At 39.3% G+C, this 16,888-nt stretch overlaps 1 protein-coding gene across 1 annotated transcript in view; it reads right to left on the bottom strand.

Moving 5' to 3' along the window:
• Nucleotides 1–16,888, bottom strand: part of lmbr1 (limb development membrane protein 1) — a 270,045-nt gene that overhangs the window by 78,728 nt on the left and 174,429 nt on the right. Inside the window, exon 9 of the mRNA XM_060825130.1 lies at nucleotides 14,110–14,182. Coding sequence (XP_060681113.1) covers nucleotides 14,110–14,182 — 73 coding nt within the window. The remainder of the gene's footprint in view (nucleotides 1–14,109; nucleotides 14,183–16,888) is intronic.

Below are 16,888 nucleotides of genomic sequence, written 5' to 3'. Positions count from 1 at the left end.
TAAGAAAAAGAAGGAAGCATATGTCAGGTGAAGACAGGATAGATCGAGTGAATCCTTAGAGTATAAAGGCAATAGGAGTATACTTAAGAGGGAAATCAGGAGGGCAAAACGGGGACATGAGATAGCTTTGGCAAATAGAATTAAGGAGAATCCAAAGGGTTTATACAAATATATTAAGGACAAAAGGGTAACTAGGGAGAGAATAGGGCCCCTCAAAGATCAGCAAGGCGGCCTTTGTATGGAGCCATAGAAAATGGGGGAGATACTAAATGAATATTTTGCATCAGTATTTACTGTGGAAACGGGTATAAAAGTATAGACTGTAGGGAAATAGATAGTGACATTTGCAAAATGTCCAGATTAGAGAGGAGGAAGTGCTGAATGTCTTGAAACGGTTAAATGTAGATAAATCACCAGGACCTGATCAGGTGTACCCAAGAACTCTGTGGGAAGCTAGAGAAGTGATTGCTGAGATACTTGTATCATTGATAGTCACAGGTGAGGTGCCAGAAGACTGGAGGTTGGCAAACGTGGTGCCACTGTTTAAGAAGGGTGGTAAAGACAAGCCAGTGAACCATAGACCGGTGAGCCTGACCTCAGTGGTGGGCAAGTTGTTGGAGGGAATCCTGAGGGACAGGATGTACATGTATTTGGAAAGGCAAGGACTGATTCGGGATAGTCAACATGGCTTTGTACGTGGGAAATCATGACTCACAAACTTGATTGAGTTTTTTGAAGAAGTAACAAAGAAGATTGATGAGGGCAGAGGTTCCCCATGGGAGACTGATTAGCAAGGTTAGATCTCATGGAATACAGGGAGAACTAGCCATTTGGATACAGAACTAGCACAGAACTAGCTCAAAAGGTAGAAGACAGAGGGTGGTGGTGGAGGGTTGTTTTTCAGACTGGAGGCCTGTAACCAGTGGAGTGCCACAAGGATTGGTGCTGGGCCCTCTACTTTTTGTCATTTACATAAATGATTTGGATGCGAGCATAAGAGGTACAGTTAATAAGTTTGCAGATGACACCAAAATTGGATGTGTAGGGGACAGCGAAGAAAGTTACCTCAGATTACAACAGGATCTGGACCAGATGGGCCAATGGGCTGAGAAGTGGCAGATGGAGTTTAATTCAGATAAATGCAAGGTACTGCATTTTGAGAAAGCAAATCTTAGCAGGACTTATGCACTTAATGGTAAGGCTCAAGGGAGTGTTGCTGAACAAAGAGACCTTGGAGTTTAATTCAGATAAATGCAAGGTGCTACATTTTGGAAAAGCAAATGTTAGCATGATTTGTACACTTAATGGTAAGGTCCTAGGGAGTGTTGCTGAACAAAGAGACTTTGGAGTGCAGGTTTATAGCTCCTTGAAAGTGGAGTCGCAGGTAGATAGGAAAGCGAAGGCGGCATTTGGTATGCTTTCCTTTAGTGGTCAGAGTATTGAGTACAGGAGTTGGGAGGTGATGTTGTGGCTGTACAGGACATTGGTTAGGCCACTGTAGGAATATTGCGGGCAATTCTGGTCTCCTTCCTATCAGAAGGCTGTTGTGAAACTTGAAAGGGTTCAGAAAAGATTTACAAGGATGTTGCCAGGGTTGGAGGATCTGAGCTACACGGAGAGACTGAACAGGCTGGGGCTGTTTTTTCTCGAGCATCGAAGGCTGAGGGGTGACCTTATAGAGGTTTACAAAATTATGAGGGGCATTGATAGGATAAATAGACAAAGTCTTTTCCCTGGGGTCAGGGAGTCCAGAACTAGAGGGCATAGGTTTAGGGTGAGGGGGGAAAATATAAAAGAGACCTTATGGACACTTATTTTCACGCAGAGGGTGGTACGTGTATGGAATCAGCTTACAGAGGGTGTGGTGCAGGCTGGTACAATTGCAACATTTAAAAGGCATTTGGACGGGTATATGAATAGGAAAGGTTTGGAGCGATATGGGCCGGGTGCTGGCAGGTGGGACTAGATTGGGTTGGGATATCTGGTCGGCATAGACGGGTTGAACTGAAGGGTCTGTTTCCATGCTGTACATCTCTATGACTTTATGACTCTAATCCTGAACCACTTGCTGTGGGGAGAAACGCTTATTCTCCCATTCCAATTTGTTCTTTTGCAAATCACTGAGTCTAAGTCTGTGCTCTCTTGTACTTGATCAGCATATAAGCAGGAACAGGTTCTCCCTGCCTGCCCAGACCTTGTCTGATTTTGAATACATCAATTGGATCTCCCCTCAGCTTTCTCCTCTCCAAGGAGAACAGTCATGATTTCTCCAATCCATTTTCATAACTGTGATTTCTGAAACTATTTTCATAACCGTAATTCCTCATGCCTCGAACTATCCTTGTAAACATTTTTGCACTGTCTCCAATGCATTTACACATTTCCTCAAGTGTGGCACCCAGAACAATACACAATACGCCAAGTAAGGTCTAACCAATGTCTTATGCATCTTCAGCATAACCTTCCTGTCCTTATACTTTATCACACAATAAATAAAATCTTGGATACCATATGTTTTATTAACCACGCTCCATCTGTCCTACAACCTTTAATGACTCATACAGACTTATCCTTTAATTTATGTAATAGAGCACTGCAAGCATAACCTTTTATTTTATACTGTCTTTCAAAATAGATCACCTCATATTTTTCCGCATTGAACTTCATGTACCAACTACCTGCCACTTCACAAATTAGTCGACATCATTTTGATGGTCTACATAATCATCCTCTCAGTTAACAACGCTTCCAAGTTTTGCATCGCAAAATTTGAAATTGTCCCCTCCACTCCAAGATCTAGGTCCTTTATATCAATCAAGAAAAGCAAAAGTTCTGTTATCAAATCCTTATGAATTACACTGCGCTAGTGCCTTTTCGAAGTCCATGTAAATTACATTAACTGCATTATCCTCTCCTTTACTTCTTAAATTCACTCTGATTCACAATTGACAACAGTTATTATGATTCTAAGTACTGCAGCACATATTGTATTATAAGCATTATACTGGAAGAAAGCTATTCATTTTACATATTTTGACAAATATCTTTCAAGTCACAGAAGATCATGAATCAAAAGAGATAACCATATACAGAAAATCAGCATCCAACTTCTCTACTTTTTACTTGCACAGCCTGCCCTAAACGTGTAGTGAATTAACACAACAAATGACAGGATTAGAGTCTCTTCCTTCTGCCAGCCATATGGATCCTGTCAAATCAGCTTGGACGATTTCCACCAAGTGCCAACTGGCCACAAACCCACAACTTGGCAAATACAAGACAGGAAGCACAATATAACATGCTAGGTTAAGACAAAGGAAACCAAAATTGACTGAATTGCTACTATAGAATGATTAATACTATTACTACAAGACTGCTATAGACAGTAATCCTACTTTTTCACAAGTAACTTCATGCAGCATTCTAATAATAGGAGCAAGTGAAGTCTGCAGATGTTGGAGATCAGAGCTGAAAATGGAAGGGCTTATGCCCGAAATGTCGAATTTCCTGTTCCTTGGATGCTGCCTGACCTACTGCGCTTTTCCAGCAACACATTTTCAGCTCTAATAATTAGGAGCACCAATGATGTATTAGAATATTTCTACCTTTGTTTGCAAACACTTGTGAGAACTCAAAAGGAAGTGTTATAATGAAGATAAAACAGTTCCTTTCAAATTAATAACCATCACCTAGAAGGAGAAGGAATGAAGTTGAGTGAGAATACCACCACCTGCATGTTCCCCTCCAAGGGGCATTCTATCCTGATTCGAAACAATGTCGCTCTTCCTTTGCTACCGCTGGTAGAACATTCTGGTACTCTTTCTAATAGCACTGTGGGTGCACAAATTCATTAAATGCTGCAGCAATTCAAGGGAGCAGCTGACCTCTAGCTTTTCAAGGACAATCAAGAAAGGACAATAAATATGGGCCCAGCCAGCAATGCCCACAGCCCTTGAATGAATAAAAAAATTAAATACTATTATTTTTATTAACCCAAATATATAGAAAGTACATGCTGGAGGAGAAATAACAGAAAGTATAGTTATCTGATCCTCCAGTTAGAAGTTTTAAAAAATATGTTAAGACCATTGGACCATAAGACATAGGTCCAGGAGTAGGCCATTCAGCCCATTGAGTCTGCTCTGCCTATGAGATCATGGTTGATCTGCTAACTCTTAACTCCACTTTTCTGCCTTTTCCCATATGCCTCCATTCCCTTACAGATTAAAAACCAGTTTATCTCAGCCTTGGTTATAATTAATGAACCAGCCTCAACCGTCCTGTGCAGTAAAACAAATCCATAGATTAAGTGCCTAATGAGATACGAAATTGTTCCTCATCTCTGCCTTTAATGTGTGACCACTTATTTTGAGAATATGCCCAAGGTCCTAGACTCTCCCAAAAGGAAGAACAACATATTCACATCTACCTTGTCAAGTCTGCTAAGAACTTTGTACGCTTCAGTAAGGTCACTTCTCATTCTCCTACATTCTACAATGAGTACAGACTCAACATACTAAGCCTCCCTTCATAAGACAGTCTAATATTAATCTATGCTTTTATACTGCATTCCTTTCAAAATAAAGACCAACATTCATTTGCCTTCTGTATTCCCTGAACTTGGCCAGCTTTTTGTGATTAATAGACAAGGACTCCCAAACCCCTCCGTGCTGCAGTTTCTGCAGTCTTTCTTAAATAATATTCAGGTGCTTTCTTCTTCTTGTGCACTTTAGCAATCTCACATTATATTCCATCTGCCAAAGACACACTATCATCCTCACCACTTTCCTTCCCACCTATTTGTGTCCTTCGCAAACTTGGTTATAGTACTTCCATGTTCATCAGGAGTTTTTAATAAATATTGTAAATAATTGCGGCCCCATAACTGATCCCCGCAACTGCATAGAAAGTGATTCAGTATCCGCAATGTACCCAATAGAGCCCAAACCATAGATGTATGCACATACTGTATGGGTCTGGACAGTACTCTCTAAAAAAAAAAGCAGCACTACACAACTAAATCTTACAACACAACAGGCTTCAATTAATTTACTTAAACTAATGAGATTTTCTCAAAGTACAAATTGAACATAGACAGTTCAGGGAAAGCGAAAGTTCTGAAATTTTGTAGCAAGCTTCCAATAAAGCACATATCATCACTTTATGAAATAAATAAATGGCTGCTGGGGACAGGGGTTAAAAATAAACCCAATTGTGCTAGAATTCACAGCTTTCCAACTTCATAGTTTTATAAGTGAAGTCTAACAATCCCTTACTTCAAAAATTACAAATCATTTCGAACACACTCAAAACTCAAATGTCAGAAATGCAGTCAACCAGCAAATTCGTAGAATTCACTTGTCTGGGCATGTTCAGCTATTTAATGCTCACAATCAAAACCACTGCACAGTTCATTTAAAATCACTTAACAGTTTAATTTTGTTATCTGCCTAGTTCTGAGACACAGATTCAGTTGCTCAAAGAAAAGCATCCAAGTGGTTAGATTGCTGACAGCCCCAGGCAACTGGCAGATCGACACCAATTAGTTCACTCCTAACACTGTAACTGGCATAAAGTACAACAACCTTTCATCTTCATTGAATAGGTAATGAAAATTAAATGTCTTTGATCAAGTAAGTGTTTTTGATCCCACCACACCCAGTGCCTCTTGAACTCTGGGAGAACTGATAGCTATAGGCAGGGGAAAAAATACATTCTTGTAATTAGAAATGTCTATCATAGAGGATAAATCACATTATTGTCCAACCTATTGAACATACATTGAAATTGTCAAAAATGTTATATATGTCTCAGAAGCAAGAGGATAAACAAGTCACCACAGCTTAGTCTACAATGTCATATACAAGTTCAGGCCACTGATTGAGGCTTCAAACAGAGAGGAGCTGAACATCTCAATAAATTGTTAATTGTCACAAGATAGCACTGCAGCTCACTCTGGCGAATGAATCAATCTACTTTCGTGACATGCTGTCATAATGGAATCATACAAAGGTTACTGGATTGAACACCATTTGGTCCATCATGCCTGACCCAGCTCTCAGTGAAAACCTTTCAATTAGTTGCACTTTCCCAGCTTTTCCCCATAAGCCTGCTAACATATTCTCTCAAGATAATTACCCAATTCCCCTTTTGAAAGCAACAATTGAATTTGCCTCCACCATGAAATCAGTGAATTCCAAATCCAAGTCACTTAATGCATTAAAGAAATGATCAAATCACTTCCAGCTGTTTTGTAATTATCTTAAATCTGTATCCTCTGGTTGTCAATCCCTCCACTAATAGGAATGATCTCTTGCCATCTACTCTGTCCAGATCTCTTATGATTTCAAACACACCATCGAATTTCCTCTCAACCTTCTTTTCTACGAGGAGTCCACAAGAGCCTTCACTAGATTAACAATGAAGATGTGATTTGAACCAAAGTGTATCTTCAAAAATAATATGTCTATCAACCCGTTCATACATACTAATTACATCACCAAGGCAGGTGGGATTTGAACCCAGACTTTCTGGCCCAAAAGTAAAGACATCACACATCGCACCATAAGACACAAGTGTAACTTTATAGGTGCTCAACTAAAACTAAGATAAGGACAGTACAAACAAAAATCATTTGGAGAAAATATTAACTGGTTGTAGCCAGATGTTCAATTCTCACTGAAGTAGTTGTTTTGCAGTAGAGACTGGTATCACTGTTGCTGGATTGAACTGTTCCGTTGTTTGCTGCAAGGTTGTTTTGGGGCTAGTTTTTAAGTTGCAGACATGGTTCACTAAAAGGTGTCCTCCTCAGATACGTGCTTTCCCGAAGTAACACACAGGTTTCACTTTACTTTTCAGAGTCCACGTATTTTGAATTTTTTTTAAACATGATATTGGCTAACTGTATACATTTTATGCTTGTTCACAATGCCAATCGCTCTTCAGCTGGTGGTTAGTTGGCTTTTTGAATGGTTAAAGTCCATGTCATGTAGGTGCATCCATAGTGCTATTAGCAAGGGGGAGCTGCAGGATTTTATGAAGTGATAGTGAAGGAATTAGATTTGAGATGGTGCATGGCTGAGGAGAACTTGCAAGTGGTGGAGTTCCCATGTAATTGCTGTCTTTGTCTAAGAGGCACAGCATAGAGTCACACAATGCAAAAACAGACCCTTCAGTCCAGCTCGTCCATGTTGACCAAGTTTCACAAACTAAACTAGTCCCACTTGCCTGTGTTTGGCCCATAATCCCTCTAAACATTTCCTATTCATGTACCTGCCTAAATGTCTTTTAAATGTACCTGCATTTACCACTTTCTTTGGCAGTTCATTGCACGTATAAACCACCGTCTGTCTGAAAAATTTGCCCCTCAGGTCCCTTTTAAAATCTTTCTCCTCACACCTTAAAAATCTGCCCTGTATAGTTTTGAACTCTCTTCCAGATGGTTGAAGTGCAAGTTTGGAACACGACATCTCAGAAGTATTTTGCTACAATGGTAGATGGTACACACTGCGGTCACTATGCACCAGTAGGAGCGGGAGTGAATTTGAATTTGAATCGAATGTATTGTCAAGCGTACCAAGGCATCGTGAAAAATTTTGTCTTGCGAGCAATACAGGCAGATCACAGAGTTAAATAGCTCATTTAGTAAATAATAGGTAAACAGCAGCAAAACAAAAACACAGGCGAAATGCTAAGAGTTTGAGAATCCATTCGGTATTCTAACAACAGTCAGGTAGAAACTGTTTCGAAACCAGCTGGTGCATGTGTTCAGGCTTCTGTACCTTCTCCCCGATGGCAGAGGTTGTAGAAAAACATTGCCAGGGTTCCTTGACAGCGGGCCTGGTAGATGGATTCTATTGATGGGAGGTTCGTCTTTGTGATTGGCCGGGCCGAGTTCACAGGTCTCTGTAACCATCTCCAATCTTGAATGGTACAGTTGCCATACCAGGTAGTGATAAATCCAGGCAGAATGCTCTCGATGGCACACCTATAGAAGTTGGCAAGGGTATTCGTTGTCATGCAAATTTCCTCAGCTGCCTGAGGAAGAGACGTTGTTGGGTCTTTGTAACCAGTGCATCCACGTGAAGAGTCCAAGAAAGCTGGTTGTGATGACAAGTCCCAGGAGCTTGACACTCTCCACTTCTGGACTGTGTGTGTGTGTGTGTGTGTGTGTGTGTGTGGTGAGTAACATTCCTTTGAGAGTCAATAATGAGCTCCTTGGTTTCGCCAGCACTGAGAGCAAGGTTGCTCTCAGTGCACCACTTGTCCAGGTCTCCACCTCCCGTCTGTAGACTGTTTCGTCACCATCTGAGATTCGACAGACTATGGTGGTGTCATCAGTGAACTTGTAAATGGCATGAGTCGGGTATTTGGTGACACAGTCATGAGTATACAGCGAGCATATCAGGGGGTTGAGTACACACCCTTGGGGGGGAGCTCCAGTGTTGAGTGTTAGTGCAGATGAAATATTGTCCCCAATCTTCACCAATTTTGGCCTGTGGGTCATGAAACTGATGATCCAGTTGCAGAGTGGGGGGTGAATGCTTAAGGTGGTGGATTGGGTACCAAAAAAGTAGACTGGTTTGTCCTTGATGTTGTTCAGCTCAAATGTTATTGATGCTGTAATCATGCAAAAAGTGAACAGGATTCCACATATTCCTGGTTTGTGACCAACAGAAGACAACCGGCTTTGGGGAGCTCAGAGAAGAGTTATTGAGTTCTGCAGCAAATGATTCTGACCTGCTGTTATAACCATCAACTTTATATGATTGGCTCAATTCAAGTACTGCAATCGTTAGGATAATGCCAGTGGAAAATTCAGCAATGGTAGTACCAATGAACGTTAAGGGGAGTTGGCTCGAAACTTTTATAGCAGATAATCATAGTCAGGCACTTGTGCAGCAAGAATGTTGCTTGTCACTGGTCAGTCCAAACCTGTAATGCTGTCCAGTCTTGCTACATACAGACATGGATTACTTCAGCATTTGAGTCATCGCAGTTGGTGCTGAGTATTGTATAATCATCATGAAACATTCCGCTTTTGACCTTATACTTGAAGAAAGGTTATAACAAAAGCTACTGAAAGTATTTTGGTCGATGACACCACACTGAGGAATCTGTGTCTGAGATGATTGAATTAAGGTGATCTCAGCTGAACATAAATTGTGCATCAATGAGTCAGTCATTGCTGTGTAAGTGCCATTTGATAGTATGGTCAGCAGCATCTTCCATCATTTTGCTGATGGTAGAGAACAGACTGATATCAGGGTAATCAACCAGGTTGGATCGCAACTGATTTTTGTCCAAAGGACACATGTTGTCAATTGTTCATATTGTCAGTAGATACCAGTATTGTAACTGTACTAAAACAGCTTAGCTTGAGGCACAACTAATTGTGAAGTACAAGTCTTCTGGACCAATCATGTAAAGTAGTCAACGTCCATTGCCTTTGCTGCATCTAGTACCTTTTTAACACCATATGGAGGAATTTGGATTGGATGAAGACTGGCATCTATCAATGCTGAGAACCACAGGACAGGCCATTATGGATCATCCACTCAGCACTTCTGGCAGAAGATGGATGCAAATGCTTCAACGATGCCTTTTGAACTGATGTGTTGGGCTCCTCCATCACAGAAATCACATACTTCTTCAGATTCCTCTTCCTTTTGATTATTGATTGTCCACACTCATTCAAGACTAGGTGAGGCAGCACGGTCAAGCTTAAATGGCCTCAGTTCAATTTTGGGATTGTTTATCTCTATTGCATGCTACTTACACTGTACTGCTCCTGGCATGTGCCTCTGCACTCTTCATTGAGCCAAGGCTTAATGATAATGATAGAACAGGGATATGCCAGGCCACAAGGTTAGATTGTGGTTAAATCGAATTGTACTACTGCATCTTGCCAACACCCAGACTTCAGTTGCTCGATCACTTCAAAGTCTTTCCCATTTTGATGGTGGTAGGGCCACACCATTAACATGCATCTCCAAAATGAAGGGGAGTCTTTGTTTCAAGAAGGACTGCATGATGTTCCCGCTGACCAATTCTGTCACAGACAGATGCATTGTAATGGGTGAATTCAGGAAGAACGTCAAGTAGTTCAAGTTGGTTCCCTCTCTACCTGCCACAGGTCTAATCTAGCAGATACATCCTACAGAATTTAACTATCTCAAGCATTCATGCTAGTACCAATTCATTCTTGAAATAGGCTCTGAAGTCTCGCACTGAGGTGCATTTTATGCACTTGCCATTCTCATTGCATCCTTTAAGTAATATTCAATGAGGGGGATTATTGATTAATCAGCTTAGCAGGGTGGGATTTGATAATTAGAATGAGATTTCCTTACCTAAGCTTGACCTGACACCTTGGGGGTCTAGAGTCAAAGTTGAGGACTCAGAGGACAACCCTTCCCAACTGGAAACCATTTGCTGCCACATCTGATCATCAGTCCTGCCACTGAGACGGGCATAGCCAGGGATGGAGATAAGTCATGTCTGGGACATTGTGCTTGCTTCCTAATTATTCTTCTTAGTCTGAGACCCCATTTGTAAAGGAGTGATGGCAACATACATGGAAGAAGGGCTTATGCCCGAAACGTCGATTCCCCTGCTCCTTGGATGCTGCCTGACCTGCTGCGCTTTTCTAGCGACACATTTTTCAGCAACATACATGGAATACAAAACACCTGTTCTCTGGAGTGAATTAGCCTACTCACTGTTTTTTTCAGGTTACTTGGGTTACACCGATTACACAAAGACATTTAATAGGCATTTGTATACTACATTTCCATTTCAACCCACACTACTGACTAATGACCTAAATCAATTTTCCAGTAATAGGAAAGCTATAAAACAGGGCAAAATGTAAGCAGTGCTGCTCAGCATAGATCAAGTTGGAAGGAATCAGACTTTGTTTATCTCTTTACTGTGCTTGTCTGTGCTTCCTACATTAAGGCTAGTCATGGTTGAAAGTAATTATTGGAAGCGGTTTAAAGGACTTTCTCCACAATACTCTAAATATTCTGATCAATTAGTAATTCATTTCTATTAAAGCATGCTTGGTAAACCACTTCAAAACTTATCAAGTGGATCAACAATCATACAATGTTAACATCCGAACAATTTCTGGAAGGTTCTAGGCTGAAGAAAGTGATTGTAGGAAAATTTATATGAGTTAAAGTAAAACTAAATCTTTATTCTTCCTCAATGTGTTTGCTGCTGAAAATTACAAAGAGAGAAATTTCATTAAACTATTCTCAGGCCTGATATTCATACGACATCACACCCAAAAAATACTGAACTCAGGACAAAACACAAAAAACTTTGCTCTCCTTCCCAACTGAGTCATGGCAACATAAAAAGTTGTCACTCTTTACGTTGAAGAAGTGAAAGCTTGCAACCAGGAGGACATTTGCTTTTGTGCAAACATCTAAAATTAGGGACAGGAAGATTCTCTTTTAAGACACACCTGAAAATCTGTTTTTCTTCAGCAGTAGAGACTGAGTCAATAAATTTATCCAAAGCAGGGTTGCACTTTTTTAAAAAATAAACAAGGAAGTCAAGGGTCATGATCTAACTGAACTGCTGAACAGGCTAGAAGGGCTGCTCCTATGTTCTATGTTCCTATAATGTTGTGCCCTCCCAGGTACATAAATATGGCATCCCAAATTTTTCTCAAAATAAACTTCTAAACTAAATCCAAAAGTGGATAGTAAACATCAAACAGCTACTGATAACAACTTATATTTTCAAAGCTCTGAAACATCAGTTGATCTTCATTTGTTGATGATAAATCAAAATCAAAATCAATCTAAGTCTAATCTCAGGTCTAGGTTTCTAAAGCTGACAAATTTAGTTGCCATCAGTTCTTGTATCTGTGTTTTCATTTTACTTTAAATAGAATGTATTCACTATGCATCAGAACACCAGTTACTTGCATGACTTCATAATAAAGTATGTTGGCCTTAGCCCAGTGATTGCACCAGGATTGTAACATACAAACCGAATATAATGGAAAATTTAACAAGCCTGCTAAAAGCCTCACAAATATCTTTTATTTATCCATACGTGGAGGACATGCACAACACAGTGAACAAAGCCACACAAAGTAAAATATTTGTCAACAAAACTTTATTTTTGTGCTTGGTGTTGCACAAAAGTTCAGTTGAAAACACATGCACCACTAATTCTGTCCTTGCAGATCAACCACAATGTTTGGTGAGCTGAAGTTACTTATATTTTTAAAGAGGAAGATATATTTTTCCCAATTTTGTTGTCATGACATGGATAATAATAGTAAAGCCACTCTTTTGCCCATTCTGTGGACTTTAGGGGCCACTTTTAAAACAATTCAATGGAGGTATCACACATCTACAAATCTACTACTGACCAGGATTAACTTTGAAGAAGGTGATAAGTATATTTCCTCTCATTGAAGGATCTCCCCCTCTTGTTTTCTTCATCATAAATAGAATGTTAATCACTTCTGTTTTTAACCACAAATAAAACATATTACCCCTTTTATTCTCCAAAACTGCTTTCCTGGAATATTTGAAGTATTAGTAGCTTACTGGAAATGTTTTGCTCAAATCATTCATGTTCTCAAAATAGAAAGAGTCAAGAGAGATCTGTACAGTATCACTGCAACAATTTGTGTATTTTTAAAATTAGATTGGCAGTATTATTGATGTGTATCCCATGAACCAGAATCTGATTACACTGCACCAATGATTCTACCATTTGTGACACACACTGTTTCCTGAACTCGACCTGATTTTAAGCCTACTTTAGAGTTCTTCAGGATGCAAAGTTCTGGAATTTCCTCCACTGAACTCAACTCAGATGTTGGAGCATAATTGAGGATGGCTCCATGCCGAATTTGCCATTAATCTCTATGGGCAAGCACAAAAATGGACGTAACTCATACAGAAGCAATATACTCAAAAGGTGAAGGACAGTAGAGGTTGGAAAAACAACTTTTCTTTCAGTACCTGGTTGGATAAGTCTTAGCAGATCAACAATACCATAAAATTCAAATTATGTTTTGATTAAGTAGACAGCACAGAAATTCATTTAAATAGGCCTGCAAAGGTTCTCCCTTTTCTTCAATGACAATCACAGATTATGGAAATAGGGAAGTCTTGCTAATTCTGTATGGAATACTAATGAGACATTGTCATTTACAGTCTTGGTCACCTTACTTAACATGAGACATGTCTGCATTTAGAACAGTTCAGAGAAATGGCTGTTTGGCTTTTCTCTGGGGTGAGAGGCTAATCTTAAGAAAGATTTGGCAAGCTGGACCTACGCTTGTTCATGTTTACAAGAATAAGAGGTGATTTTATGGAAATTTAAGCTTCTGAGGAGATTTGACAGTATAGATATGAGAGGATGTTTCCATTCATGGAGGATCAGTTTCAAAGTAAAAGTGTCTCCCATATAATTTGAAGAAGAGAAAGAATTTCATCTTAAAGGGTGGTTAACATTTGAAATTGTCTTCAAAGCAGTGGAGGCTGTATCATACAATATAAATTAGAACAGATTTGTAATCAAAACTGGAATCCAGGGTTATGGGGGCCAGCAAGGAAATAGAGTCATGGCCACAATCAAATCTGCCATGGTCTTAATGAATAGCAGAGTAGGCCATGGGTGCCAATAAATATATAGCATTGCTCAAAAACACTCCAATATTTTTATTAATAGTTGAATTATTTCAATTAGACCTTGGTCAAATATATGCAAAACAGTCTAATAACATGGTTCCATCTCTTCCACAGTTCTCATGTCATTTAGAAAGCCAAGTAATAGCAGAAGCTGCAATTTGATAAAATTTTCCTAAATCCCGAGAGAAGCACTCAGGGTAAAATTAACTATTAATAAATGCAATAATAGAAAGTGATTGTACATTCTGTTCTTCTATTCTGAAATGCCAACCACTAATCCCATCACAAAGTCTAATGTTTCTCACATAAATCAAACTGCTACTTAAAAACTGAGAGCCTCGGACCATTTATCATCTCAATTAATCCTCTAAATTCTCAGCGTATCTTCTGTAAACCACATAAGCACATTGATCAGCCACAATTACCTGCAGATTTCACATACCATTTAATCTCCTTATAAGCGCTTCTTCCTGCAGAATGATGCAATGGATTTGTTCATCCAAGTCTTCCAGGATCTAAGAATTTAACAGATACAATTATAAAGAAAAAAAACAAATTCATGATAGTAATTTAAAGGATATGCAGAAAATTTGATTTGCTGAATAATTGTATTTTCAGCACCAAATAGGCCATTCAGGCCTTACAGATGTCATCGGATTCCAGCTGCCGGCCCGCACCAGGTATCTTAAGTCTTCTTCTTGGGTGAGTATTATTCTAACAACACTCAAAAAGCATCATACCATCGAGGACAAAGCAGCACATCCACAAACATTTAGTCCCTTCACCAATAAGCTCAGTGGCAGCAGTGTGTACCATGTACAAACTGCATTGCAGAAATTCAGCAACACTCTACGTGACAGATGGGGAAAGTTCCAGGATTTTGACCCATTCCTAAAGGAACAGTGATATATTTCTAAACCAGAATGGCAAGTGGCTTGGAGAAGAACTTACAGTTGGTCATGTAAATGGTCTGCAGTGGTTCAAAACAGCAGCTCACCACTACTTTCTCAAAAGTAACTACAGATGAGAAATATTCACTGGCCAAGCCAGCAACACCAGCTTCCATGAATGTATTAATAAAGGAGAGAATCATTTATTTTCTGCATTTAACCTATCTTACTGTCTGCCCAGTGACTCAATTCTGTCTATATTTTCGTATAAGGATACAATGTACCTAAAATTTAGAAACATATTGATAGGATATGCAAGTATCATGTTTGTTCATTTAATAATACACCATTTTGAACCAATTGTAGTAGTTTCAAAACCTACAAAATATTTCAGTACATATCTGCAGCAGGGTAACTCAGTAGTCAGCACTGCTGCCTCACAGCATCAGAAACCTGGGTTCAATTCCACCTTTGGGTGACTATCTGTGGAGAATTTGCACATTTTCCTTGTATCTGCAAGGGGTTGTCTGGGGGACCGAGCTTCCCCCCACACTTCAAGGATGTGAAGGTTAGGTAGGTTGGCTGTGATGAATTGCTTATAGTTTCCAAGTCTATTTATGCTGGTTGGATTAGCCATGGGAAATGTGAGGTTATGGGCTAGGGTGGGGTGAGTTTGGGTAGGATGCTCTTCATGGGTTGGTGCAGACTCAATGGGCTGAACGGCCTCTTTCTGCAATGTAGGAATTCTATGATTCTATATCTGACTCACACTCAGTAATTTTACTGAGCGAATGGTTCAGTATTAAAGGGGCTACTATATGGCTAAGATAACAAGGCCAATCAGCCTAATATAACAGAAGCCACAGCATAAGCTGAAGATGATCATGCTATTTCCTCAGTGGTATGGTCAGCACTACTCCCTCAATTCCACCAGGCACACATCTTGAAATTCGAATAATGTTTGCAGGACTGTGTGCACAGATTGGCATTGGCTTCTATCAACCAACAAAGGTAACTGCATTCCAAAAATGATTAATTGATTATAAAGTGCTTTGAAATATGAGGAAGTGATGAGATTTATATGACTGCAGATTCTTCACTGAATACTAATTGCACTAGTGATTCTTTCACATTCCTTTAAAAATTAATACTTATCACCTATATCAGTCATTTCCAAACGCATCTCCACACCTCTAAGTGATTCTTTCATTGCCTTTTTACTTAAGGGTTTATATGAAGCTTGTTTTTTATCCTCATACTGACATACAACATGTCTTCCTAACTTCTTTCTTTTGCATTTTTCAATGCTTAAATTTGCATGCTTTCTTTCTGTAATAAGCCATCTTAAAAAACAAATTTCTCACATTTTGTGCTTTAGCCTCAATCTAGCCTAATTTATGTATCAAAAACAAAACAGCTATGTTGCTGTGCAGACAGTAAGTAATATATGAATTTTTGTTGTTTATCCTAAATGTCTTTCCTAATTATTCAATGAAATAACATGACCAGATCCATCATCAGATGGATCACACAGACAGCAAGCACAAAAGTTCTACAGAGAAAGTTTTAGATCATCAATAATTGATGTCTAATTGCCACTAAATTTCCTAGTTATTTTTCTGCTATTCCATATAATTCAAATATACATCAGCAAAAGCATAAGCTATTGCTACATTCGATGTTTCTGGACCAGACCAAATCTCCTCAAAACAGGTCAAGGAGATAGCCTAGACCCTAAGTTTTTCTCATTTTAAAGTCAAATGCTGGGCATTACATTCTGGATGCAATTCGTTTGATCAAACGACCGGCTTGAAGCAAATCACACTTTATTCATATATTATAGTTAAAATACAGACAAAAGGAAGAGGATTATAACACCTTGACAGAATGAGAGATTATTCAAATTATAAACAGCAACTGTTCCAATATAGTAAGATCCCTTAAACACACCCTTTACAAAGGCAAATTCAGTAAAATAGATTGTCTCATATGCAATTTTCCAGTCTAAGAAGAAAGAATATCAAGAAAAAACCTGAGAGAGTGGGAGAGAGAGGCAGGGAGAGCGAGAGTGGGTGTTCAAGTATTTGTTGTAGCAAGGACAGAAGTACCGCAGTTTCCAAATAGCTACTGAAAGCTCAACTAAATTCCTGGTTCTGTGGGAACTTGATCCCACCTATTCAAGCTGCTTCTATTGTTCCAACTTTAAACTAGTAGTCCCAAGGCCTCACAAGCTGTTTACTTTATTAGCTTGAAGCAGATTGTTTAGTCCCTCTATCTCAGCCTTCCTTCATTTGAAAAGGAAGGATAAAAGAACCTCTTAAAGTCATAGTA

Source organism: Hemiscyllium ocellatum, chromosome 5, assembly GCF_020745735.1.
Source record: "Hemiscyllium ocellatum isolate sHemOce1 chromosome 5, sHemOce1.pat.X.cur, whole genome shotgun sequence".
In the NCBI taxonomy this organism is placed as follows: Eukaryota; Metazoa; Chordata; class Chondrichthyes; order Orectolobiformes; family Hemiscylliidae; genus Hemiscyllium; species Hemiscyllium ocellatum.
This window is presented reverse-complemented; position numbering and strand designations above follow the sequence as displayed.